Below are 26882 nucleotides of genomic sequence, written 5' to 3' on the forward strand. Positions count from 1 at the left end.
GAGTAGTATAAATCTCTTCTAAACAAAATATTGTTGAAAATTAGACAGATATATACATAAGTACATGTATGAAAGGCGACCAGGGTTAATTATTAGGAGGGATGCAAATAACGATGATGATATTAGACAAACGAACATTCGAATTCGTTGTATATTGATAAATGATCCACATATGTTGAACATGTGGTATCTCAGCGAACAAGAGCTGCGCACTTAGTAGAGAATTCTAGTGATAATTCTGAAAGGAGTACCCTCCAACTTCTCGTAGATATTTTTGATGTCGTCCAAATTGACATCCGAGATATCAGTCATCAAGTAGGCAACATTTCCACGAGAGTCGGAAAACTGCTTTTCGATATTGTGATCGGACAAGATCTGGTTGACAGTTTTTAAAACACCTGGAACATTTTGATGAATGTACAAGACTCTAACAGCATTCTTCTGATCCCAATCCAAACCTCTGAGAGCAACCTCTGGAAAGTTAACGGCTCCAGTGGAGGTACCTTCATTAATATAGTTACTCAAGGTGTGAGAAACCTCAATGCCAATGGCAGACTGTGCTTCCTCTGTAGAGCCACCAATATGAGGAGTCAATATAACGTTTTTAAGGGTTTTCAACTGCTCAATCTCGGGGAAAAGTCCATCCTGGAAGTCAGGACCATTCTTTCTTGGCTCTGCAGGATAGACATCCAATGCGGCACCGGCCAACTTACCAAGTTTCAATGCCTCAACCAACGCTGGAATGTCAACGACACTACCTCTGCAGTTATTTAACAAATAAGCACCATCCTTCATCTGGGCTAGTTGAGGGGTAGAGATCATGTTCTTGGTCTCTGGAGTTTCAGGAACGTGCAAAGTGACGAAATCAGAGTTGCTTAACAACTCATCCAAGGTAGAAACCTGCTCCGAGTTACCAAGAGACATAAGAGACAAGATATCGTAGTACAAAACATGCATACCCAGAGATTCAGTCAGAACAGATAGTTGAGAACCAATATGACCATAACCGACGATACCTAAGGTTTTACCCCTAACCTCCCAGCATTTGGCAGATTTCTTGTTCCAAACACCTTGATGCATCTCCATAGATCTGTCGCCCATTTGACGAGACAAAAAGATTATCTCTGCAAGGGTCATTTCAGCAACAGAACGTGAGTTACAAAATGGAGAATTGAAGACCGCAATACCATGCTCACCAGCATACTCCAAGTCGACCTGGTTGGTACCAATGCAGAAGCAACCAATGGCAATCAAGTTCTTGGCGTGCTTAAGCACATTGGCGGTCAACTTTGTCTTGGATCTGATTCCGATGACATGAACGTCCTTGATTTTCTCAATCAATTCTTCCTCCGGCAAAGAAGTCTTGTAGAATTCAACCTGGTAGCCTTTCTTATGGAAAGTGCTAAGAGCTGTCTGGTTGATGTTCTCAAGAATCAACATTTTGATGTCTCCCGTAGAGAAAGGCTTCAAGGCCTTCTTAGGTCTATTAAGAGTAAGAGCTCTTGATCTCAGAGCAGTGTCGAGGTAAGAAGAGGTAGGCGAAGTGGAAACCTCTTTCTTTGGTGACAACGACGCTTGTTTGAATGAATTACTCAACTGTGAGATTGGAACTGGTGAAGACATGATACTGATACTAAGGTATTAATAGCTGGAAACGATATGATAACGAAAAAAAAAATTGGGAAAGTCTACTCAAGTGTACGAGATATTAATCATATATATAAGCAATATCGTTGTTCTTAATTTTTCTAATTGAGATGAAGCTCGAAAAGAGTCAGCGGCCTCGCGGGCTTAGGCATTGGGAACTGGGACAAGTGCCGGTAAGGAGATCGAAATGTACAAAAAAAAAAAATTATAAAGTTTATGCAGTAATACAAGTCAGCTGGGTAGAATGCGTCATAGCATCTCTGTATTCACTTTTCATTATTCAGTATGATGAAGTATGTTAACGGGTGAGGTATTGTTATTGACTTGAGAAAAACTTTTCAAAAATAAAAAGGAAAGAAACTTTTCACTCGCGATTGGATCTTCAAGGAGATTATTACCCAACTAGGATACGTTGCAGGCTTGTACACGGTATTACATGGCATCCCGAAAGCGTGAGGGATCCTGGTTGATCGATGAATACTAGAGAGATACCAGAAAGGAGAATTGTATCAGATGATTACTGAAGAACTTCATAAGCACAGGAGGCAGTACATATGGAAGGGAAGCCAAGTAGTTCTATCAACTGGATGAGCGATGGCCTATAACAATCGGACTAAATTATATTCATCGAGAGGAGATGCGGCGTATGGTCACGGGGAATTTTCACATTATTATCGATTCGGGGTTCTGAGTTGACTTGAAAGGTCAGTGGAGAAGCCCGTGAAGACGGATATACGGGGGTACAAGGCCGTCAAGAGACAATCTGCAAATATATGATATTACTCGAAATTAGGTGAAATTATTTAAATTAGCTTGTACTCATTCTTACCTAATCCTTCGAAAAAACCAATAGGCTCGGCTACCTCGAAACATAATAGCAAGTCACTGTGGCGATAGAGAAAGGCTGTTCAATCCTGAAATAACCTAACCCAAATCACCAAAGAAACGTGGTTCTGCCGAATATGTGAGTCACGTGTTGATCAATAGGGTTTGAAACCCTCTTTGGGTTTTCTCACACTTTGATATTCCTTCCCTTTTTTGTTAAAAAATTTTTTGGGGTTCAAGACACGACAAACTTGGAGCAGGTGGTGAAAAATTTCTTGAAGGGAAACCTTTAAACAAAAAGTGTAGATAATTCCTCCTTCTCTATTCCGCATCGATTGAAAACCAACACCCCCGGCTTTCCACGTAACATTCCGACGCTTTATCAATAACTTTTTTTCAATCAATCAAATAATGTCAGGTGCACCAAGAGGTACTTCAAGAGGAGGCGCAAGAGGCGGCGATAGAGGTGGCCTTAGAGGCGATAGAGGTGGAAGAGGTGGAAGAGGTGATAGAGGTGGCTTCAGAGGAGACAGAGGTGGTAGAGGCGGCAGAGGCGGCAGAGGTGGCAGAGGCGGAAGAAGAGGTGGTAGAAGAGGTAATGACGAGAAGGTTTGGACTCCAGTCACCAAGTTGGGTAGACTTGTCAAGGCCGGTAAGATCACCTCCGTCGAAGAGGTCTACTTACACTCTTTGCCTGTTAAGGAATTCCAAATCATTGACCGTTTGTTGCCAAACTTAGACGAGAAGGTCATGAAGGTTATGTCTGTTCAAAAGCAGACCAGAGCTGGTCAGAGAACAAGAATGAAGGTTGTGATGGTTGTTGGTGATAACAACGGTCATGTTGGTCTCGGTGTTAAGGCTGCCAAGGAGTTGGCTACTGCTATTAGAGGTGCTATTACAATCGCCAAGTTGGCTATTATCCCTGTCAGAAGAGGTTACTGGGGTTCTAACTTGGGTGCTCCTCACTCCATCGCCTCCAAGACATCTGGTAAGTGTGGTTCCGTTATTGTCAGATTGATTCCAGCTCCAAGAGGTTCTGGTATCGTTGCCTCTCCAGCTGTTAAGACTCTTTTGCAGTTTGCTGGTATTGAGGATGTCTACACTACCTCTGCCGGTTCTACCAGAACTTTGGAGAACACTTTGAAGGCTACTTTTGCCGCTCTTGGTAACACTTACGGTTTCTTGACTCCTAACTTATGGAAGGAGTTTGCTTTGACTGACTCTCCTTTGGACGTCTACGCCGATGAAGCTTTGAGTGCCAAGAAGAACTAAGCAAAGTTTTTCTTTATCTCAATAATGTATCTATCGATTAAGTATTAAATTGGTCTTTGGACACCAGCTACTTGTAGGTCGTTTTTGATGGGATCATGCTGCACTCATAGATAGTGCAGCCGCAAAAAAATGCGTAAATATATTAACAAAATAAAACAAATCAAAACAAAGAAGGGTAAAAGACTCTGTAAAAGAAAGATGTATAAACACCTCATCTAAGCCTCTTGAGGGGGAGCTGACTCCATGACTTGGTCCTCAGGAACGGCAAACTGGCGTTGCTCAGTATTAGAATCACCATTGTCCTGTTCTTGAGGCTTCACCCAAACCATACTTTTGTTATCGCTCTCCAACTGGCGGCCTTCTGGATGCTTGAAAGGGCAGTTAAAATTCTTGCAATTTACACCAAATTTGCACTCCTCATCAATTGGATGTTGAAAATAGCAGTCAATTCTGGTACAGTTGGCACCCTGTCTGCACAGTACGGTGGTAGTAGCATGTCTCTTGGGACATCTGAAATTCTTGCAGTGCTTTCCAAATTTACATTGCTCAAGATTTTTCTCAACACCACCCGCAGAGCCACTTTTTTCACTCTCTACTGGCTTGTAATTAGGAGATGAATGTGCCTTGGTACAATTTGAATCTGTGCAGTTTTTATTCTCCGTACACCACTCCATACTGAGCACTTTGGCGTCTTTATTAGCGGGAGTAGGATGGCCAAACGGACACATATCTCTCTGGCAAACCGATCCAAATTTACAGAGTGCAATACCGTTTGTTTGTTGCTGTAAACGCTGCTCCACTTGTTTCGTCACTTTCTGGATCATATTGTTGTTCCTCTCAATTTTATGTGCCAATCTTTCCTCTTTGGCCTTCTCGAGCTCTGCCATTAATTCATCATCCTCTCCAGGATGTAGATAGTTACAGGTTCCCGGAGGGTTTGGACAGTTTGGATACGCGAAGCACACCTTTGTTGGATGTGCGAAACGACAATTTCTATCCTTGCAATATGGAAAATGTTTGCATCTTCCCAAAGGCTTTCTAGGCACAAAGTGGGTGGTCTGTGGGCCGCTGCCACCCAGAGACTTGCTCATTAAACTATCGAAATTTTGCTGGTTTCTCAAAGCAAAGGATTTCTTACTCTTGAAATTGCCACCTTTGGTAATTCCATGAGGCATCTGGTTACCTCGACTGAATGCACTTATAATATCACTGCCGTTGGTATTGTTATTCACAGGTGTACTTCTGATATCTTCCATAGGGGTGGAACCACTTTCATCAAATCTAACTTGCTGATGAATAGGCTGCTTTGGTACAGAGGAGGGAAGCCCTTGTTGCCCAGATAGGAAAGACGATGGTTGGAAGGTGGATTGTACGCCAAAGCTGGACGGTGCCTGGGGTAGTTGCTGCTGAATCTGTTGTGGCTGTTGCGGGTCAAGACGGGCATGAAGCTGCTGAGACTGTTGAGATTGTTCCAGCGATTGTGCGGTCTGTGAAAGTTGTTGTTGTTGTTGTGGTTGGGGTTGCTGCTGCTCCTGTTGCTCGGGCTGCTGAGATTGTTGTTTCACTTCCTGCAACACCTCACTTATAAAATTGGCATCAACAGCATCACCAAACAAGGCTTGGAATTCGTGAAGGATCTCATCAGGAGTTCTGTTGTTGGAGATTAAAACCAACAAAAACTCGGCAACATACTCTGGATCTTCTGTCAGATTAAGACCCCTGAGTTTGGTTGCAATTTGTGCCTTTAGATGCTGGCCGTATGCACTATCAGGATCGAGATTTATACTAGACATTGAATACTGTTAAGCAAATTAGATTAACTAATGAAAAAGTTATAGTCAGCTAAACTCTTGACGTTCCACCTTGAATCACTATAAACACTTGTTAACCCTATACAAATGTGTCTTTTTATAATCCCCGCGCGTTTCAAGGGCGAAAATTTTTTTTGGGGGGGGGAGGAAGGGAATCGTTCATTATATGTGGCTGAGTAATCATGAGATGGCTAAGTAAATCAAAGAGTGGATAGAAGAATACATGAATTAGACCTATTATTTTGTAACCGGAGCCCATAGTCTCGAGAATAGGAAAGTGCCGCAAATAATGGATGACACAAGCATGACTGCAGTTGCAGTGTGATTGGGAGTAGGCAGAATAGTTGGTTTATTGGTACCGACGTGAGATTCACGGTTAGGTAAATAACCGCTGCAGTCAGGTGATTTCTCCTTCATCGTAAGCACTAACAGCAGCATTCTGCTCAGATTGAACTCTAGGGCGGCCTCTAAATCCTCGTTTTTATCAAGTGCAACTAAATCATTGTCATCGTCAATGTAACCGAAGTCAAAGAGGCAGTTGGAAAGGCTGCTTAGTTCTAGTTTGAGAAAGATCTTTTCCTTAATAATTGATAGCAAATCCTCATCTCTATTTCCAGCATCAACAGTGACCTTGACTTTATATATCTTTCCGTCCAAATTGAGATCCATTGATTCCCTCACCTTCAACTTAAATCTAAGTATCTTAGCATCAGATTCGTCTTTCGATATTGCCGATGCTATACCTGGTTGTACAAGGGTATGCGCTGTTGGGGGTGACGCTGTCATCATGCTCATATCGGTGAGACTCAAACTTGGATTCAATAGAGGATTGAAAGGTGATGAAAAACTAGGCTTCGACCCACGTTTTGCATAGAGAGACTGCTGTTGTAGAGGGATGGAAGTAACAGAACTGCTCCTCATGTTACTGGCAAAAGACTTTGCATCACTGGTTTTGGAAAGATTGTGCGAACCGCTTCGTATTGATAAACGTTCACTCGATCCAAGGGACTTCAGTGGTTCATCTAGTGAGCCCCAAAACTTATTCCACGCAGGTCCACTACCTTCATCTGTTTCAGATCCGTAACGCGAAGTGTCAGATGAGTGTCTATAGGGAAAACTTGAGGATTCTACACTAGTAAGATCCAATGCCTTCAAAAGGGCATTCGTAAGATGAAGCACGTTCACCAACCCCGTAACAAATCCATCTGTATTTACTATGGGAAGATTCAAATATTTTCCCTCGTACATCAAACGTAGGGCAGTATGGATTCCCATGGATTCATCAGCAAAGTTTGGACGTGGTGTCATGACGCGAGCAACCTTGACAGAATTCGCATCATAATTACTTGCTAAGACCCTGAATAGTATATCTTTTGTGGTTAGAATGCCGATAACGTTTTCCGCTCTGATACGAAATGAATTCGAAGATGGATTATGCGATTTGCAGATTAATGCTGCAGTAATGTTTTTCTCTTTGAGCAACTTTGCAGCATCCCAAATTGATGCGGCCGGATCCACAGCAGCAAACTCATCTATGTGAAGAACATCATCACTTAGCAAATCTCGTAACTCTGGTTGCTTCAGAATTTCTATCAACCTTTTTAGATCATGAGCAATACTCATCTTTCTACGACGAATATCGAGGTCGAAAAGCTCCTCATTCGCCACTGAGATCGAATCAGCTGTTGTTGCCGGTATCACTGCAGGGGCCTGTGCACATACATCTGCTGCTGAAGACTCCGAACGATTGATAACGGAGTATTTGCTCCCAAGAGCATTGCCGGCTGACTCGTCGGCATCGTTTAAATCTTCGAAGGTGCATTGCAATCTGCGTGCACCGTCAGACATCTTTTCTAATCTAATCATCGCATGATAAAAACATTTGGTGATATTAAGTAGTCCTACGACAATACCACAATCGTCCATAAGCGGCAGATGCCTTATTTTCTTAATCACCATAAGTCTAAGAGCATCATTAGCAGAGGTGTACGAAGGTACACAATAAGGGGTCGAGGTCATAATGCGGGTGACCGAATCCAGAGGGTTCAAGTCGCTAGCCACCACCCGAAACGCCATATCCTTGGCTGTCACTAGACCAACCATTTTCCCCGTATCTTCATCTGTGACAATGATACAATGCGCTCTTCGGGCACTCATTAGCTTAGCCGCATCAAAAACGGAGAAATTAGGTGAGCACGATATGGGGAGATCGGCTATTTTGGTAAGCGTTCCAGAACCATGGATCGAAGCGTACGGAAGTTCCGTATGAGACTTTCTTCTACGTTTGAAGTTGAGGTAACTTGGGGTTTCATCCATGGTATTCAACAATCAATCGAAGCAGTCGCGATAAGGAAGCGAACGGCTTGTACATACACAAAAGTAAATATTATCTATTTTTCATATCTCACCATTCCTCCTTATTATGATTTTTCTCAAGAGATAGTGAGCAGTTTAGTATCGGATCAATCAAGAAAAATATACAGTGGCTTATTTATATTCGTTGGTTTCTAATTTCAGTCAACTATGCAGATGGCACTTATAAAGGAGTATTTACTTTCTGAGTATCTCAGGAGGCGCATACGAAAGCAAATAGGATAATTGAGGGGCTACATTGTCACTACTGATACTATTTTGATTCTAATCTGAAAGCATTCTAAAAGCATCGATTAAGATCTGGAAATTCACTGTATATATAGATCCTTATTTTTATCGGTATAACGAGATCTGTGTACCTTTTCCGTTGAGTTGGCTAATTAGTGCTAAATGAGGCCTTCCAAATCGAGCAAGTTAAGCATCGCGCATAATACGGATGAAAGCGCCCGAAGATTTGGTGTTTTTGTTTTGCCAACCGATAGTTTACCAACTTATGGGTAAGGTTAATGGCCTGAAATCTTCTACAGAATATCAATGGTGCATTGCGGTAGCCGGCTTCACATTTTTAGTGGTTTTAATGGGTTTTTTTTTGTGTGTGGAAACCAATTAAGGACTTCATTACTACTTACGCAGTGATGACATGATTAAGAGTTGGTGCAGCATGTGAGATTATCTTCTCACGCAACTCTTCTAAATAGTTGAATACCTTAGACCTAGATTGAGCATGGAATCCAGACCTTCTGGCAGCGAATGCCGTTTTCTATTTTTCGGAAAATTCAACGTCTCATCGGGGAAGATTTTTGAGAAATAGAGCGAACATTATCCCTCTGCACATAATTTGGAAGGCATACTACGACTCTTGGCCAATTTGCACGTATTCACTGGAACAGTAAAAATGAAGTTCAAAGACAGGATAACAAAAATTTTCACTAGCTACGTCATCGCTTTTGCCACCTACTAAACGTATATCATACTGAAAACTTCTGCAGGTAAGCAGTTTTGAGATGGAGCATGCTTAGTCATTTTGAAAATTTTTTCTTCACATCGGACTCGATTGCCCAATAGGTTTTATTACATGCATATTTTCACGGTTATGGGTCTCGTTTGCAATGGCCGAATATTTAAATTTCACGTTTCATTGGGTGGAATTGTTGTCTCGAGACACTTTTGATCACTATATGCTTATGTCACATTAACCGTAAACGGAAACACTCTAACTTTTTTTAGAGTAGGAGCTAGACCCTGTGTTTCCGAAAGTCTAGGCTCTGAACAGTTTCAACGACTTTGTGGTCGTGTTATCACTAAGAAATCTTTTCAGGTAACGGTGCATCATTATTGGTCTCTGAGCGGAAAAGGGCTCTGTAGGTTACCAGAATGTTTTGCCTATTAATGCTATCTATTCAACGAGGAGGTATAAATACCAAGAAATCCGTTTAACTTAATTTGGTTTCACTCTCAATTATTCTGGATTGTCACATTACCTCATTTTAGTATATATCTTTACAGGGATTTCATTAGGTTTGCATTCTTTCACCTTTTCATTCCTTCATTTGGTCATTCCTTCATTTGGTCAATCCTTCTTTTCGCTTCCTACACTCATTTGAAAATCCTTTTTTTTACGTTGTCTTTTAATTTTTCATCAATTACTATGAAATCCTCTTGTGTTCTTGTCGCTCTTTCTTTAGCGTCAACAGCCTTAAGTGCTCCGTTGGCTGAGCATCATATGCATCATCTCCATAATAGAGATGATTCTTCCAGCTCCATTAGCGGAGATTTGAAAAATTATGCTGATCCACAGGACAGCTTCGAAGATGGAAAGATTGCATGTTCTGATTTCCCAAGTGGGAACGGTGTTATTTCTGTGGACTGGGTTGGTCTCGACGGTTGGGCTTCAATTATGAATGGCCAGGGTGATACTGGAGAGTCCTGTACCGATGGGTATTACTGCTCTTATGCTTGCCAGGCTGGTATGACCAAGACCCAGTGGCCTTCTGATCAACCTTCGGATGGATCAACCATCGGGGGCTTGTATTGCAAGGGTGGTTACTTGTACAGAACCAATAAGGACTCAGACCATTTATGTGAATGGGGTCAGGACTCTGCACAAGTGAAGTCAGAATTAGACGATGTAGTCTCTTTCTGCAGAACTGACTATCCGGGTTCTGAAAATATGGTTATCCCTACTGAAGTCAAAGGTGGCTCTTCCAAGCCTTTATGTGTTATTGATAGTGACAATTACTTCAAGTGGGAAGGAGACAAAACTTCTGCTCAGTACTATGTTAACAACGCAGGTGTTTCCGCTAAGAAAGGCTGTATATGGGGTTCTTCGTCCGCAGGCGTCGGTAACTATGCTCCATTGGTTATTGGAGCTGGTTATACTGATGGAAAGGCTTACATTTCATTGATGCCAAATCCTAACAACAAAGATTCTGCCAATTTCAACGTTGCTATCGTCGCTTCCGATGGCTCTGAGATCGTCGGTGACTGTTCTTATTCGGATGGGAACTTCTCTGGTGACAGTTCCGATGGATGTACTGTTACTGTCGTTTCGGGTACAGCAATTCTCAAATTATCTTAGATTGAGACTTACTACTTTAAAGGTTTGTTTCATTCTTTCGTTTCTCCTTTTCAATCGTTTATACTTTTATTCTTTTAGTTTCCTTTAGCTTTTGTCTGCTTGTTCCTTTGGGATACATTCGGGTCGGAAACTTGGACTCACTTATACCAATTATGAAATTTTCTCTTTTATCGAACTAAATGACAGCCTCAGTCTCTCAATAGGCTCTTAAAATCCTACTGCCTGGTGTAAAGGCTGTAGCCACCCATCTAAGGGTGTCCAGGCCCAGTAGAAATCTTCCTTTGAGAGGTTTGCAGAAGCATTTCATGAAATTAGTTTATTGCACTGCCCAATATTGGTGCGTTAGCTGACCGATCTTGTGGGGAACAAAACTTACGTCCATCTTTGCGAGCTTCTTCCCTTCTTTTATGTATCATTCTTTTTTCAGAAAGTCATTATGCCTCCATCTTCCGATGATGAGGTCAATTACCCACAGAGAAACAATGAGCTCACATTCAAACCAATTGATTCCATATATGAAGATAGGCTACGACAATTCATCGATAGCAATGGACACTATAAGGACTTGATGCTACCGAAGTTTTATACGAAGCAATTTTTATACTACAAGGATAAACCCAAATTGAACTCAGATGATGCCAGCTACTTGACCTTGAAGCATTGGGCAGCACCTGGTTTAACAAAACCTCTATTTGCAGAGGTGATTCCTGACAAATTAAGTAAGTTCACCAAGTTCAATGCTGGACAGACTTTTGGACCTGCATGGTCGTCGCACTGGTTTCAGGTGGAGCTGAAAGTTCCGAAGTCCTTTGTAGATGAGGACGAGCTTTGGTTTGTTTGGGATGCTGGATGTGAAGGGATGGTCTTTAACGACAAGGGGCTTCCCTTGCAAGGGTTGACCGGAGCTGGTGAGAGGATCGTTTTCATCCTTCCAAAAGAGTGGTACTCTTCAGGTGAAGCTTACACTTTTTACTTGGAAATGGGCTGTAATGGTATGTTTGGATCCACAAAGCCAGAATATAAACTCTCAGTTGTTGAAGTGAGAGTTCCAAACTTGGAAGCACACGCTCTATACTACGATTTTTTGATTTTGAGTGATGCGGCCAGAGAGGATGGCCCACCTCAGAAGTACAAGGCTCGTGAAATTTGCAATAGAATCATGGATACTTTTGACTCTGACGATGTCAACTCCATTTCTCGTTGCAGAGCAATTGCTTCAGAATTTTTGGGGTGCAATGTCGATTCGGAGTCTGTGTTTAAGGAATCCAAAGCATCTACATACAGTTCTGTGTTTGCTATCGGAAATTGTCATATCGATACTGCTTGGTTGTGGGATTTTGCCACGTCAAAAACTAAGATTGCCCGTAGTTGGTCATCGCAACTTCGTTTAATTGAAAAGTATCCCGAGTATGTGTTTGTTGCTTCTGCAGCCATCCATTTCAAATGGTTGCTGGATTACTATCCGGATTTATATGAGAAAGTGAAATTGGCGGTGATGCAAGGTCGGTTTATTCCCCTCGGAGGAGCGTGGGTTGAGAATGATACCAATATCCCAAGCGGTGAAGGGCTTGCTCGCCAATTTATTCTTGGTCAGCGTTATTTCGAACATCTATTTGGATTTAGAAGTAATATTTATTGGCTTCCTGATTCCTTTGGATATTCCAGTCAGATTCCTCAGATTTGCCGATTGGCTGGTATGCCGAACTTTTTAACTCAAAAGTTGTCCTGGAACAATGTGGACGTGTTTCCAGACAGTTCATTCAACTGGGTTGGTCTTGACTACTCTCAGGTCCTTGTTCATATGCCCCCTGATAACACCTACACTGCTGATGCTAATTTTGGTGATGTTAAGCGTTCCGTTCAGAATCACAAGAACTTGTACAGTGACCAGAAGGGCATGTTGTTGTACGGCAAGGGTGATGGCGGTGGTGGCCCAACTCCTGAAATGCTGGAAAAACTCCGGAGAATTAGGGGTTATGCAGATCATGCAGGTGGATCGATGCCTTCAGTGAATGTTGGATGCACTGTCAATGAATTTTATGATCAGTTGCGTGCAGATACTCACAACGGTAAGGATTTACCATCTTGGCGAGGTGAATTGTACTTGGAGTATCACAGGGGAACTTATACGACGCAGGCCAAAGTAAAAAGCTTGATGCGGACATCTGAGATGCTTATCAGAGACGTGGAAATTTTAGCCACCGCCGCCTCTGTTAATAGTGATTACAAGTATCCGCACGCCAAGATTGAAAATCTTTGGGCAGATATCTGTTTGTGCCAGTTTCATGACGTCCTTCCCGGTTCTTGCATTGAGGAAGTGTATCATAACGATGTTTGGCCGTTGCTTACTAAAGTGATTGAAAATGAGAAGGGTCTACTCAAAGAAATCCTCAAAGTCATTGGGGTGGAAGAGGATACTGCCAGTACCAGTGCAGTCTTCAATTCTCTTGTCACAGTAAACACTTTGCCTTGGCATAGGACGTACGTTGTGCCTGTGAATACAATTCCCTCCCAGTTGAAAGTGTTTGCTCAGAATGACAAGTATTTGATGTTTTCTGGTGCCACCTTCATGAGACCACTTACTGCCAAACCAAAATTTCCTTCGAAGGCTTGGAAGACTAAAGAGGACCTGTTTGTATTGGAGAATTCTCAGTTGAAAGCTACAATTGATTCCAACGGTGTGGTCTGTAGTTTGATTGACATCGCTACCCATCGTGAAATCATTGATACTTCCCGGTTCAAGGGTGCCAATCAATTTGTCATGTACTCTGACACACCTTTGAATTTCCAGGCATGGGACACAGAATTATTCTCACTAGGTAAATACAAGCTTATTGAAAAGGCTGCCAGTATCAGAATTTTGGAATCGGGACCTTTGCTTTCTTCTTTGGAAGTGGTCCATCATCTTTCGGAAAGAAGTACTATCAAGACTACAATATCTTTGGCAGCTGCTAACGATCTCTCTACACCATCACTCTTGAGATTCGATAGCGAGGTTGAATGGGATGAAACCTACAAATTCCTCAAGGTGCAATTCCCTGTGAACATCACTGAGGAGTTTGCCAATTATGAAACTCAATTTGGTATTACTAAGAGACCAACTCATTACAATACTACATGGGACACTGCAAAATTTGAATGTTGCTGTCACAAGTTTATTGATTTTTCTGACTTTAACTATGGTGTGTCATTGTTGAATAACAACAAATATGGTGGAAATGTTCACACAAATGTTATGACATTATCGTTACTCAGAGCACCTAAATATCCAGATCCAACAGCAGATATCGGTAAGCACACCTTCAGCTACGCATTGATGCCACATTCGGGTAATTTGAGTTACCAGACTGTTCGGGCTGGATGGGAGTTCAACGATAGGTTGGACCACTCTTTCGGCTCATTGGACCAGCAGATTGTTTCTGGCGTGTCCGAGCTCGTCACCATCCAAGGCGATAATAACCTTATTTTATCTAACGTTAAGAGAGGTGAAGATGACTTCGACACTGATAGTGAGGGCAGCCTCACGAATAACATCCCGAAGAAGTATATTTCTTCTCAAACTTTAATTCTTAGAGTTTACGAAGCTTTAGGTGGTGTCTCCAAGGCCACTATTAAGGTCGCCAAGCCTATAAAAGAGGTTTTCAAGACCAACCTTTTGGAGGATACTATCAGTGCAGTGAATTTTGATTCGAAGACTGACACCTTTGAGATATCTTCAAGAGCGTTTGAAATATCTACATACAGGGTCGTTTTGGCCTAAGTATAAGCAAGTAAGAATCTAGAATATAGTTTATTGTTTCTTTCTCTTTTGGTGTAATTACTACAAATCCTTCTGCTTGCTCTCAAATTAGGAAACTTTGAGGGTATGTCTTCTACAACGTTACTGTGGCTCGACGGAAACTTCGCCAGTCCACGAGAAGTATCGTCGAAGTTCCATCCCCACTGATCACGTATTACGTCCTGGTGGAGAGGGAGTTTTCTTTCCTGATTCGGGGTGATATATCCATTCAGCTGTGGCTGCATCCGAAATCAGATAGCTTGAATTGTGTGCATAGATAAGCACTTAAAAGCATGTGACCTGCATAATCGTTTCTTTTTCTAACATTTTTTTTCTTGATTTTGATAATTTCTTTTTCATGGGGGTCCCTAAGGTGAAGGAAGGGTTTAGATTGGAGGTTTACCTAATGCATCTTACCCGCCCCTAATTATGCCATTTAAGTTGATCCAAAGATGTGGATGAGCTCTAATTCAACGCTACATAACAAATGTAAACCGAAACGTTTTTAGTAGTAAAATTAGAAGAGATAAATAGCGAGGTATACCAAAGCGAAATTAGAAAGCAACAGTGGCACTGACAACATCTTCCTGTTCTTCATCTTGATCATTCTTCTTTTCCGAATTATTTCGATCGAACTGGATCTGATCTCTCCGTTTGAAGTGCCTCTCAAGCAACGGTATTCCAATACCTGTCCATACAAGCAAGCAGGCAGTAAATGCTATGGCATAATAGAAACCATGAGTAGTCGAATATTGTGGTGCCTCACTGGATGGGAAGACATGCTGTTGATAAGGGGTCGAGACAATTTGGCCAACGACAATCATGGTTGGAATGGCAATGGCACGCAATATAGGATTCTTACCACAGACTATGTTACACCATCCGGCAAGGATAGGAGTATAGCAACCGTAAGTACCCGTAAGAATGTAACCGGCTTTTCTCAATGAAATGTGATCGACTGGAGTCGTAGCGGTGATGATGAAACCGATAAGAACGATCAAACCAACAGAAAAGCAAACAGCTCCCCTACGTTGGGTCAAATCACAAATGATACCTGTACTAAGCATAGTAACAAAGTTCACACCTGAGAGAATAGTTGGAAAGTTGTTAACGTACGATGTTGAATAAATTTTCAAACTCTTAAGGTATAGTTCAAAGAACTGAAGCATATAGTTACCTGCAGTAAGCATCCAGAAAGAATAACCAACAGAGAATGTCCATATTTGCCAAGATTTGAGCACAGGAATGAGATATTTGAGGTTGAAGTTAAGCTTATGGCTGACTCTGCCATCCTCCTTGATTCTTTCCAGAGCACGGTTCTTTTCCCAATCATTTAGCCAAAAAGCCGTTGTGTTATGAGGATAGTCAGGTAAGAAAATGAGACCGAACAAGATGACTGGAATACCGATTATAGCATCTATAATGAAAAGCCAACGCCATGCCTCAAGGTTATTTTTACCCTGCATGCTTGAAATCAAACCAGATTGAATATATGAAGAGGTTGCCTGTCCAATGATACCAGCAAGAACGAAGAAGTTTGATCTTCTCATGATTTCTTTCTTCTTGTACCAACAACCAATCAAATAGTGATTACTAGGATTGGATGCAGATTCAAACAAGCCGATAAGAAATCTGAGTGCATAAATAGTTTGTGCGTTCTGAGCTTTGTAAACGAAAAGAACGCAGAGAGACCACAATAAGTCCATTGCAGGAAGGAAAAACCGAGGACGGAAATATCCAGCAAGAATTGTAGCAGGAATGGAACCGATAATCACTCCAATATTGTAGTAAGTGTTGAACCAAGAAAGCTGGTTTGCATTCAAGTTAAGATCCTCCTTCATGCCAGAAACGTAGGCGTTAGACACATTTGTTTGATCCAAGTACTTCAAGAACCACGAAATAATCATGTAGATCATAAGGAAGAAATCAAGCTTCAAAATAAGTTTTTTCTCCTTACGACTGGTTCCAGGTTCAAACCAATGATACCATTTCCCTTTTGTCTCTTCTGTTTGACCTTCGGATTCTGAAGTCTCTGAATGGAGAACAGAATCCGTGGCAACAAGAGCATCGGTCTTTTCAGCGGCTTCAGGCAAACTGGGATTATCTTCAACAGGTGTATCTGATTTTAGTCCAAAGTGGAAGCCCATGATGTGTCTTTAACTTTCTACTTAAGTTGTACATCTAGCAGATACGGACTCATCATTACAAGAAACTTCTTTAGCTATTTATATAGTTCACAAGCTCGATCAAGTGGGCCACAAATAAAAAAAACCGTAAGGCGTAGATAACTGTGGCTTTCAAAAGTGATAGTAGATAACTACATATACACTCTAATCCGGAGTAACATAATATTCATTGTTCTCTGGTTAGATAAAGTAAAAATTGGATAATAGGTCAGTCAGTTTATCAAAAAGAAAATAAATCCCAGAAAAGAAACGATGGGAACTAAAAAGTTTCGAGGTTCAGGGCATCGGAGTGGAAAAATATTTCCCTTTACAGGCATTGAAGTCCGCAAAGGAGAAGGCTCGATATTTCATTTACTTTACTTGAACAGCCTTCGGGACCAAAAATAGTGGCTTAATCTTGAGTCGAGCCCACTTTCCGTGATACTATCAGCTGTCTACGAGAGGTTTGAAAATAGGAAGTGTAGCACTAAATGATCCATCGATAGTTCTTATTATCCACTATCTATTGCGATCCACACAGACATCTATAGATATCTGCTATCAGTAATTCAACACTTACAGATTAGAACTGTGTGGGTGTCGTTAGGGACTGTGACTAGATAGAAATTTATTGCAAAAAGAAAGTCTAGAATAGAAGTAAGTCGTCAACTGCAGCCATACTTACATATGTCTCGCTTTTTAGCCTCACTGAAAGTGCTGTGGAAATATACTTGGATGAGATCTCATGATTGAGCTGGCAAGTAAGGCGTCTTTTTCGCATTTGCATAGTCTGAGAGATAAGTATAAGCCATAAGTTCACTTAAAAAAAGGCTTATGATAAACCCTGATCGTTACTAAAAGCTGTAAGGGCTACCTCAAACACTCTGTACAAAATGAAACTCATAGTTAGTAGTTTATCGATTTCCGAATCCCTTTTTTAATTTTTTCCTTTTCTTATCTCGAGAGCTTTTTAGGAGAAGCGAGGAATTTAACGGCCGGAAAAGATAAAAGAAAAGGCCCTTGTAGATCTTTCTGGCTATTCAGGTTTGTCTCTAATGGCGGGTCAACTTCTCACCAATAAGCATATTGCATACTTTAAGCGATGTGTAGGGGTTCTTCCAGCTGCATTTGAAAGCGAGGATTCTAACATGCTGGCCGTTCTTTACTTTGCTCTTACAGCATTGGACTTATTAGGAGCACTACAGACAAGTTTCAAAGAAAAAGACATCGCTTACTTTGTGGGATGGATATATGCTCATTCTGTGGAGACAGAAGAATACTTTGGATTTAGAGGGTCCCTTATATACAAAGATACAGGAATATATGACCCTCCAAATATAGGAGCTACCTGCTTTGCGTTACAATCGCTAGTATCTTTAGGAGACGATCTTGGCCGGATTAGGCGAGGTAAACTCATGAAATATGTGACAAAGTGCCAAAGGGTGGATGGATCATTTGCACCTATTCTTGATATGGCTACCGGACTTCCCTATGGAGAAGATGACTCCCGATACTGCATGATGGCCACTACAATTCGAAAAATAATGAAATGGAATGGTAACGAAGAAATTGATATTGATATTGATAGGCTGGTGAAATATATTAGAAGTGTCAAGGCATTTGATGGAGGACTTTCAATGGGTCGAATGTGCGAATCGCATGCTGGACTCACGTTTTGTGGGTTGGACTCGTTGAAATTGACAGATACATTGCAAAAAAACGAATGGAACGATACTGCCGATTTCCTTGTCCATCGCCAAATATGGTATGACACACATAATAAACTTGAGCTGGAGGAAAATGGGTTCGCCGACGACAAAGATAACGGAGGGTTCAATGGACGTTTGAACAAGTATGCCGACACCTGCTATGCGTTTTGGACTATCAATTCGTTACAAATATTGCAGGATTCACATTTAATTCAACGTGAGGCAGTGGAACATTTCCTATTGAAGGAGACACAAAATCAGCTGATGGGAGGGTTTAATAAGACAAGCGACCCTGCCGATACATATCCAGATCCACTTCATTCATTCTTGGGACTTGCCACGTTAAGTATACTTGGATACGACGGTATCGGTCAACTAAACAGCGAACTTGTCATTTCCAAAAGAGCGTACCTTCATTGGAGATCAATTAAGTGGTAGAAAATAAATAAATGCATATATTACCACAATTATAATCTAACGATCTCCTCATAAATACACCAGGCGATACCCGCACTACCTGCTTTCCTTAAAAGACGAAGGCTGAGTCCATCAAACAAACGCCTCCAGTTTTCCCGAGCAAGGCTTCCCGCTGTCTGTCGGAAAGTTCTATATTTGTGAGGATCCAATTGCATATTCGTCTTGATTGTATCAAATGGACCAGTAATAGCTGTGGCAAAGAAGGCAGCGAGAACAGCAGACAGTGAATTAATTAATGCGGATTTAGAGGCTGACATCAAGTGAGGAGAGAGCTCGTCATCATGATCCTTGGATCTCATCAACCTTGGAAGAACTGCCTTATTTTTTTCATAGAAGGCCATATAAAGGCCAGCATAGGGAGCATCCCTCAAACAAGTTGCGCCAAATCCAGAGAAAAATGCTTGGATACCCTCCTTTTTGTACATGGAAACTGCTGCATTTGTGAGAGAAGTATAGTGGTATAGATCAGATTCAAATCTAACCTTCAAAACGGTGATGGGCATGGTAATAAACCCCACAGCAGCTCGTGAAATCATACCTGCTATTAAGTTATCCCCCACCGGAAGTTTTGGTAGTTTTGAAGACAGGTTAGCTTCATCCTTCCCATCGATAAGTTCCGGGTGCTTATGCAGTCTTGAGATAGCCATCTGTGTCCTCATGAGGTTTAATGATGATAGGTATAAGGCACTACCAATGGAGGTCCTCAAAGCACTAGGAAGTGTCCCCCGCCAAAGTTCCTTAACCGATTTTATATCCCGTAGTACTGAAGAAATTGAATTGCTCTTGCACTGCTGTACGCGGGTCTTAACTAAATCAAGAGGTTGAAGGCATACTGCCGAGGCTAGTCCTCCTGTGAATCCCGCAAGAAAATGCCTTGACGTTGAGATATCATTTGCCATTCAAAAAAATAAGGCAATGGGGAATCTTTGGCGCATATAACCTACAAGGCAGCCAGGTATAAGATGCAGAACACAACACAATTGAACGATCCTTGATTACACGGGGAGGGACTGAGGCGTGGAGTGAAATTTTCATGCGATGAGCTATCGAAAATCTAATTGTGACGTGAAGTCGGCGACCAGTCGACATTGAAGATCAACTGAACGTAGAGTTAAGATAGCCTAACATGTTAAACTACAAAGTATCTAAACCTAAATTCATTGTATCATTAAAAGAAACCTCCATCAAATCCGCCACCATCAAAACCACCACCACCAAAGCCACCATCGTAGTTTCCACCATAATCCTGGGGTGGTGCACCATAATAACCAGGACTAGACAAAGCACTTCCTAGCATAAGGCCACCTACCGTACCTAACGCAGCACCACCCATCATGGCACCCATACCTCCCATGCCACTGCTACTTTTACCCCCCTGCTGAGGGTATTGTTGGCGGTACTGATAAGCTTGGTAGGGTTGTTGCTGTTGTGAGTTGTATGGCTGTTGCTGTAGCCGTTGCTGCTGATTAGTAACCTCAGAATAAGGAGGGGGTGCATCTTCTTGTTTGCCATCCTTTGAGCTTTTACCTGAAACTGGTGTGGCAACTGGGAGTTTAGTGCCATCCGGAGCCTCCCACTGCGACTTGCCTGTTTTCTTATCCACATAGAACCACTCACTGTATTTGGCATCCCACGCAGCCACCCATCCGTCACGGACAATCGGCTTTCTATCTTTATCACCCATATAAATCAATCAGATAACTAATGAAATAAGGTCAAAATGAATATAAATTACTACCCAAATAGATAGCCCTAGCTAAAAGGATGGAAGAAGGCGCTCGCTGCTCCTGATTTGGATCTCGGCGTCATCTTATCAGGGTCCCTCCCTCTCGCGGAATTTTTGTCTAATGAGACGTTTACTATCAAATGTTGTGGTGTAAGGTTGAGTAGACTACTGAAATGGAATTGAGCGTTCATCTATATTTAATATTTCTAAAGAAATCATTATCAGGATTCATACGAGCATGAGAAGAAGTAATGGAGAAGCAATGAAAGGGATCCAGTTTGAAGGATTCATGACTGCAGCTTCAGCTTTGAATGCTGTTATCACAGTGCCTGTAGCTGATATTTCAGAAGAAGATGCAGAAAGAGTAGAATAGATAAGTGTCGTTTCGTAAACAGCACTAGCAATATTAGAATGTCCTTTGAAAGTTTCGTCTGAAATCTGGTCTGTTTTGCTTGGAATTGAGTTTACATTTGCGTCGGGATCGACACTCGAGGTGGGGTTCGTTGTCTTTGAGATTGTTTCAGAGATCAATGGACAGTATGTGGTAAGAACAGTTACAACGTTGTTCACTGTTGTTGTGTAGCTTGAAACGCCTGTAGCCAATGTGTTTTTGGTACATTTATTATCGGCACATGAGGTAATAGTTATAACAGTAGTGGCAATATTGCTGATAGTGTTAGCCTCTGCTTGTGTCGAGTGATCGGCTAATCTGCTGGAAGAGTAAGCCGTTGATGAAAAAGACATAGTACCATTTAAGGTCTCGACAGAAGAGAAGGTAGTCGAAGCTTTCTTTGATGTCTTTAAGATGGAGTTGCGACTGGAAGTGGTTGAGGACGCTGCATCCGGATCCGAAGTGGCTTCGCCATTCTCAGAAGATGAGACCGGTGTAGTGATGCTGTTGCCGAAAAACAGTGATGCTGAAGAGTCCAAAGAACTTGAAATCGGGTCAGCTTCCCCAGTTGAAGCGACGCTGTTACCGGAAGAAGCTTGATCTGAAGGATCTATACTCGAAGTTGCAGTTTCGGAATATGAAGTAGGCGTAGTGAAAGTGGAGAAAGAAGTGGCGTTTATGCTGGAAGATTCTGCGTCTGAGAGTCGTGAAGGATCTGAGCTAGATGTGGCTCTACCGTTTTCTGAGGATGAAATAGGCATGGAAATGACGCTGGAAAGCATTGAAGATGAAGAATCCAAAGACTTTGAGGTCGAAGTTGCCATGACTGTCTTAGAATATGAAAGGGATGAGTATTTCGAGATAGGATCCGCAGAGGAAGCCTCGTTGGAATCTGTCGATGTTGATCCTTCATTTTCATCATCAGACTTTGTGGCTTGTGAAGTAAGGCTGCCAGAAGAAATTTTTGATGATATTGAATCGGATTCTTCCCCAGTAGTATATGCTTCGGATGATGATGATATGATCAAGGTTCTAGAAACTGAAGTGATTGAAGAAACTGTTTCAGACTCATCTTGAGAGTCAGGCTCTGTATATGGGTCTTTACTTGAACTCTGTGTTTCATTTGTTGTAACACTCTGGCTAACTGTTGGACTGATGAAGCTGATCTCTGTAGAAGAAAAATCCGCCGCACTCTCTGAAAAGGAGGTTAAGTCTTTAGAAAGAGAAGTGCCTGCAGTAAAATCACTAGACGATTTTGTGTCTGTTGACGCTACAAGGACTGTCTCGCTCGAGCTGAAAGGATCAGATGAAGTTCCTTTTGTGTCCATTGTAGACGACACTATTTCGCTATCGGAAGAAGTAACGGTTGAGGTCGAGTTGATGACGTACGAAGCACTGGTAAGAGATAAAATAGGAACTGATGCTTCATATACTGTTACGCTAATGTATGTCCTTCCCCCGGTCGTTGAGTTTGGGGTAGAAATTGAAATTTTGGATGACGTTTCAGAAGATTGTGAGGAAGGCTCTCTGATAGTAGAAGAAACAGTGGTATCATCATTGGAAACAGAAGTGACAATGTTTGACAAACTTCTCACAGAAGACACAGGCAGGATTGAAGAAGCGATGGAGCTGGAATTATAGAAGGAAAAGGAAAAACTGGAAGATGTTTCAAAAGGTAACGACTCGGAAGAACTTTGCTTCACCTCAATTGATGAAGAAGTTACGATTTGCGTTGCAGATGATGCGTTGCCCGGAGTACACTGGTAGTACCAGTCATTTAGAGAAGTACAGTAAGATCCATCACAGCACTCGGTAGCGCCATTGTATCCTTTACCTCCGCATTTGCCGTACACTGCTACACGAGAGTCCTGTATTGTGGTTGAGGATAGTAGTGATGATATTGCAGTGGATGGATTCAACGTGATGGTTGAGGACGATGGAACAGTTGATGAAGATTCTGACTGAGAAGATTCTGTCAATGATGATGACAATAGTTCGGTTGGTGTCGACGATGCTGACGACGACAAAAGTGGTGACGACGACGACGAAGAGTCTTGCAAAGATGACGAGAATGATGGTGACGATGGTTCGGTTGGTATTGACGACGACGACGACGACGACGAAGTGGAAGATGACGATGGATCAGTTGATAACGACGATGCTGACAGAGAAGATTCAGGCAATGATGATGACGATGCTGACAGAGAAGATTCAGGCAATGATGATGACGATGCTGACAGAGAAGATTCAGGCAATGATGATGACGATGCTGACAGAGAAGATTCAGGCAATGATGATGACGATGCTAACAGAGAAGATTCAGGCAATGATGATGACGATGCTGACAGAGAAGATTCAGGCAATAGTGATGACGATAGTTCGGTTGGTGTCGACGATGCTGACGACGACAAAAGTGATGACGACGACGACGAAGAGTCTTGCAAAGATGACGAGAATGATGGTGACGATGGTTCGGTTGGTGTTGACGACGACGACGACGACGACGAAGTGGAAGATGACGATGGATCAGCTGATAACGATGATGCTGACAGAGAAGATTCCGGCAATAACGATGACGATAGTTCCGTGGGTGCTGATGACGACGACGAAGAAGAATCTGGCCATGATGATGACGATAACTCGGTGGATGTCGACGATGAAGATGAATATTCCGGCAAGGATGACGAAGAAGATTCTGGCAATGATGAAGATAGTACGGTTGATAACGACGAAGCTGACAAAGAGGATTCTGGCCATGATGATGAGAATGATGATGAAGCTAGTACGGTTGATGATGATGACAATGCCGACAGAGAAGATTCCGGCAATGATGACGAGAATGATGATGAGGATAGTATGCTTGATGATGACGACAATACTGACAGAGAAGATTCTGACAATAACGATGACGATAGTACGGTGGGTGCTGATGACGACGAAGAAGAAGATGATGATGAAGTCACGACTTGCGTTGCAGATGATGCGTTGCCCGGAGTACACTGGTAGTACCAATCATTTAGAGAAGTACAGTAAGATCCATCACAGCACTCGGTAGCGCCATTGTATCCTTTACCTCCGCATTTGCCGTACACTGCTACACGAGAGTCCTGTATTGTGGTTGAGGATAGTAGTGATGATATTGCAGTGGATGGAGTCAACGTGATGGCTGAGGATGAAGGAACAGTTGATGACGATTCTGACGGAGAAGAGTCTGGCATTGATGACGAAAATGATGATGATGATGATGATAGCTCGGTGGATATCGACGACGATGCTGACAAAGAAGATTCGGGCAATAATAATGACGATTGTTCGGTTGGTGTCGACGATGCTGACGACAAAGAAGCATCTGGCCACGATGACGAGAATGATGATGACAATAGTACGGTTGATAAAGATGATGATGCCGTTGGTAGGCTCGACGTTATTGTTGACGACGACGACGACGATGACGATGGATCAATTGATAACGACAATGTTGACAGAGAATATTCTGGCAATGATGATGACGATATTTCGGTTGGTATTGATGACGACGACGAAGAAGAATCTGGCCCTGATGATGACGATAACACGGTGGATGTCGACGATGAAGATGAATATTCCGGCAAGGATGACGAAGAAGATTCTGGCAATGATGATGACGATAGTTCGGTTGGTGTCGATGACGACGACGACGAAGAAGGATCAGGCAAGGGTGACCAGAATGATGATGACGATGGTATGCTTGATGATGATAAAGAAGATGCTGACAGAGAATATTCTGGCATCGATGACGAGAATGATGACGACGATGATAATGCTGATGATGCCGCTGTTAAAGTCAACGTGATTGATGACGAGGAGGACGATAACGACGACGTGGAAGATGACGATGGATCAGTTGATAACGACGATGCCGACAGAGAAGATTCTGGCAATGATGATGATGATAGTTCGGTTGTCGATGACGACGACGACGACGAAGAAGGATCAGGCAAGGATGACAAAGAGGAATCTGGCAATGATGACGAGAATGATGATGAATCTAGCACGGTGGGTATCGACGACGAAGAAGAAAAATCTAGCCATAATGATGACGATAGTATGCTTGATGATGATAAAGAAGATGCTGACGAAAAAGATTCAGGCAATAATGATGACGATAGTTCGGTTGGTGTCGACGACGATGCAGCCTGAGAGGACTCTGGCGTCGATGATGACGATAGAACAGTTGATAAAGATGATGATGCCGCTGGTAATCTCGACGTGATTGTTGAGGACGATAATAGTGGTAGCGACGACGAAGAGGATGAGGATGAGGAATTTTCTGGCAATGATGACGAGAGTGATGACGACGATGCTGATGAAGATTCCGGCAATGATGATGAAGATAGTTCGGTGGGTGTGGATGACGACGACGAAGAAGAAGATGATGATGATGATGATGATGATGCAGTTGAAGAAGGTTCGGTCTCACTCTGGGTGTGCCGAGAGGTACTTGTCTTGACGGCATTAGGGTCTGTGCCGGGAGTACACTGGTAGTACCAGGCATCGTGAGAGGTGCAGTAGGAACCATCACAGCACTCTGTAGCTCCACTGTATGCTTGACCTCCGCACTGAGCGTAAACTGCAGCGCAGGAACTTTGCTTCGTGGTAGTCGTGGATAGTAGCGATGACGTCGATGATGATGCAATTGCAGAAGTTTCCTTTTCGCTTTGGGAAGTACTTGTCTGGACAGCATTAGGGTCTGTGCCGGGAGTACACTGGTAGTACCAGGCATCGTGAGAGGTGCAGTAGGAACCATCACAGCACTCTGTAGCTCCACTGTATGCTTGACCTCCGCACTGAGCGTAAACTGCAGCGCAGGAACTTTGCTTCGTGGTAGTTGAGGATAGTAGCGATGACGTTGAAGAAGAAAAAAATGAAGATGCTGAAGTAGATGGAGCCAACGTGATTGTTGAAGATGACGACGACGAAGAGGAAGACGACGATGGAACAGTTGACGTCGATGATGATGCAGTTGCAGAAGATTTCTTTTCGCTTTGGGAAGTACTTGTCTGGACAGCATTAGGGTCCGTGCCGGGAGTACACTGGTAGTACCAGGCATTTTGGGAGGTGCAGTAAGAACCATCACAGCACTCTGTAGCTCCACTGTATGCTTGACCTCCGCACTGAGCGTAAACTGCAGCGCAGGAACTTTGCTTCGTGGTAGTCGTGGATAGTAGCGATGACGTCGATGATGATGCAGTTGCAGAAGTTTCCTTTTCGCTTTGGGAAGTACTTGTCTTGACGGCATTAGGGTCTGTGCCGGGAGTACACTGGTAGTACCAGGCATTTTGAGAGGTGCAGTAAGAACCATCACAGCACTCAGTAGCTCCATTGTATCCTTGACCTCCGCATTGGGCGTAAGCTATAGCACAAGCTTCCCTCTTTGCAGTAGCAGAGGCAGTAGAAGCTAAGGTTATAGAAAGTAAAAATATCTTGCAATTCTTGTTAAACATCGTTCTGAGAATATGAGCACCTAATGGTGTATAATAGAGATGGAAATCAAGGTTGTCTCTTGCTATTCTCTTCTACGATAATTCTCTAAATGCAAGCTTATATATAATCCTTATGTGGTCCAAGCAGGAAACTTCAATTCCCGTAAGACTTTGTTCCACTTGGTCATCGGCTGGCTGAATGGTTTTGCATTGATCGGATTCTCAAAAGAGTATCGATCCGAACGAACCGAAGCGGAAATGCGAGGATCTGCATATCGAAAGAATATATCGACAGAAAGTGCATTTGATCTGCCTTCATGCGTCAAATACTGCAATGAAGACAGGAACGGTTTTTAAAAGAAGAGACTTTAGAGAAGAAAAAAGAAAGCGTTGCAGTGGAAAAAGTTTTCGGTCCTGGAAGGATTACATTGAGCCATGAGTAAGCGAGTCTCTAGCGGAATGTAAGCACTGTCAAAATTGAAATTTAAAATTCTCATTCGAAAAAAATATATTTTATTGTTTATTGACATGATCGGAGATCCATTTAAATACTTTGTTGAATATGGCCGTAAGTTTCTATGCTTGAAGTCCATCTACAGTTCTCACTCTCCAAGCAAACTGTATGCTAGTAAGTGAGTGCCTCGCACCGTTATCATCTGTAAAGATAT

The 26882-nt window shown here is 42.4% G+C and overlaps 12 protein-coding genes across 12 annotated transcripts; 5 read left to right on the top strand and 7 right to left on the bottom strand.

Moving 5' to 3' along the window:
* Positions 1–213: 213 nt before the first annotated feature.
* Positions 214–1623, bottom strand: SER3 (Phosphoglycerate dehydrogenase ser3; the record flags this gene model as incomplete). The annotated part of the gene is made up of 1 exon (XM_038920903.1): positions 214–1623. One exon carries the CDS (start codon positions 1621–1623, stop codon positions 214–216), a length of 1410 nt encoding a protein of 469 aa, XP_038776831.1.
* Positions 1624–2284: 661 nt separating this feature from the next.
* Positions 2285–3744, top strand: RPS2 (40S ribosomal protein; the record flags this gene model as incomplete). The annotated part of the gene is made up of 2 exons (XM_038920904.1): positions 2285–2291; positions 2891–3744. 2 exons carry the CDS (start codon positions 2285–2287, stop codon positions 3742–3744), a joined length of 861 nt encoding a protein of 286 aa, XP_038776832.1.
* A 215-nt stretch (positions 3745–3959) lies between these two features.
* Positions 3960–5537, bottom strand: FOA43_000576 (uncharacterized protein; the record flags this gene model as incomplete). Its single annotated transcript, XM_038920905.1, has 1 exon — positions 3960–5537. One exon carries the CDS (start codon positions 5535–5537, stop codon positions 3960–3962), a length of 1578 nt encoding a protein of 525 aa, XP_038776833.1.
* Positions 5538–5792: 255 nt separating this feature from the next.
* FOA43_000577 (uncharacterized protein) lies at positions 5793–7871 on the bottom strand (the record flags this gene model as incomplete). The annotated part of the gene is made up of 1 exon (XM_038920906.1): positions 5793–7871. One exon carries the CDS (start codon positions 7869–7871, stop codon positions 5793–5795), a length of 2079 nt encoding a protein of 692 aa, XP_038776834.1.
* Positions 7872–8823: 952 nt separating this feature from the next.
* NCA3 (SUN protein nca3) lies at positions 8824–10506 on the top strand (the record flags this gene model as incomplete). Its single annotated transcript, XM_038920907.1, has 2 exons — positions 8824–8828; positions 9771–10506. The coding sequence occupies 2 exons, from the start codon at positions 8824–8826 to the stop codon at positions 10504–10506; spliced, it is 741 nt and encodes a 246-aa protein (XP_038776835.1).
* A 436-nt stretch (positions 10507–10942) lies between these two features.
* On the top strand, positions 10943–14266 carry FOA43_000579 (uncharacterized protein; the record flags this gene model as incomplete). The annotated part of the gene is made up of 1 exon (XM_038920908.1): positions 10943–14266. The coding sequence occupies one exon, from the start codon at positions 10943–10945 to the stop codon at positions 14264–14266; it is 3324 nt and encodes a 1107-aa protein (XP_038776836.1).
* A 572-nt stretch (positions 14267–14838) lies between these two features.
* FOA43_000580 (uncharacterized protein) lies at positions 14839–16431 on the bottom strand (the record flags this gene model as incomplete). The annotated part of the gene is made up of 1 exon (XM_038920909.1): positions 14839–16431. One exon carries the CDS (start codon positions 16429–16431, stop codon positions 14839–14841), a length of 1593 nt encoding a protein of 530 aa, XP_038776837.1.
* Positions 16432–17504: 1073 nt separating this feature from the next.
* Positions 17505–18596, top strand: FOA43_000581 (uncharacterized protein; the record flags this gene model as incomplete). The annotated part of the gene is made up of 1 exon (XM_038920910.1): positions 17505–18596. The coding sequence occupies one exon, from the start codon at positions 17505–17507 to the stop codon at positions 18594–18596; it is 1092 nt and encodes a 363-aa protein (XP_038776838.1).
* Positions 18597–18625: 29 nt separating this feature from the next.
* FOA43_000582 (uncharacterized protein) lies at positions 18626–19294 on the bottom strand (the record flags this gene model as incomplete). The annotated part of the gene is made up of 1 exon (XM_038920911.1): positions 18626–19294. The coding sequence occupies one exon, from the start codon at positions 19292–19294 to the stop codon at positions 18626–18628; it is 669 nt and encodes a 222-aa protein (XP_038776839.1).
* Positions 19295–19803: 509 nt separating this feature from the next.
* Positions 19804–20319, bottom strand: FOA43_000583 (uncharacterized protein; the record flags this gene model as incomplete). The annotated part of the gene is made up of 1 exon (XM_038920912.1): positions 19804–20319. The coding sequence occupies one exon, from the start codon at positions 20317–20319 to the stop codon at positions 19804–19806; it is 516 nt and encodes a 171-aa protein (XP_038776840.1).
* A 270-nt stretch (positions 20320–20589) lies between these two features.
* Positions 20590–21105, bottom strand: FOA43_000584 (uncharacterized protein; the record flags this gene model as incomplete). The annotated part of the gene is made up of 1 exon (XM_038920913.1): positions 20590–21105. The coding sequence occupies one exon, from the start codon at positions 21103–21105 to the stop codon at positions 20590–20592; it is 516 nt and encodes a 171-aa protein (XP_038776841.1).
* Positions 21106–21166: 61 nt separating this feature from the next.
* On the top strand, positions 21167–25276 carry FOA43_000585 (uncharacterized protein; the record flags this gene model as incomplete). Its single annotated transcript, XM_038920914.1, has 7 exons — positions 21167–21245; positions 21381–21796; positions 21833–22137; positions 22747–23736; positions 23759–23781; positions 23808–24899; positions 24966–25276. The coding sequence occupies 7 exons, from the start codon at positions 21167–21169 to the stop codon at positions 25274–25276; spliced, it is 3216 nt and encodes a 1071-aa protein (XP_038776842.1).
* Between the last annotated feature and the right edge of the window lie 1606 nt (positions 25277–26882).

Source organism: Brettanomyces nanus, chromosome 1 (genome assembly GCF_011074865.1).
Source record: "Brettanomyces nanus chromosome 1, complete sequence".
NCBI lineage: Eukaryota > Fungi > Ascomycota > Pichiomycetes > Pichiales > Pichiaceae > Brettanomyces > Brettanomyces nanus.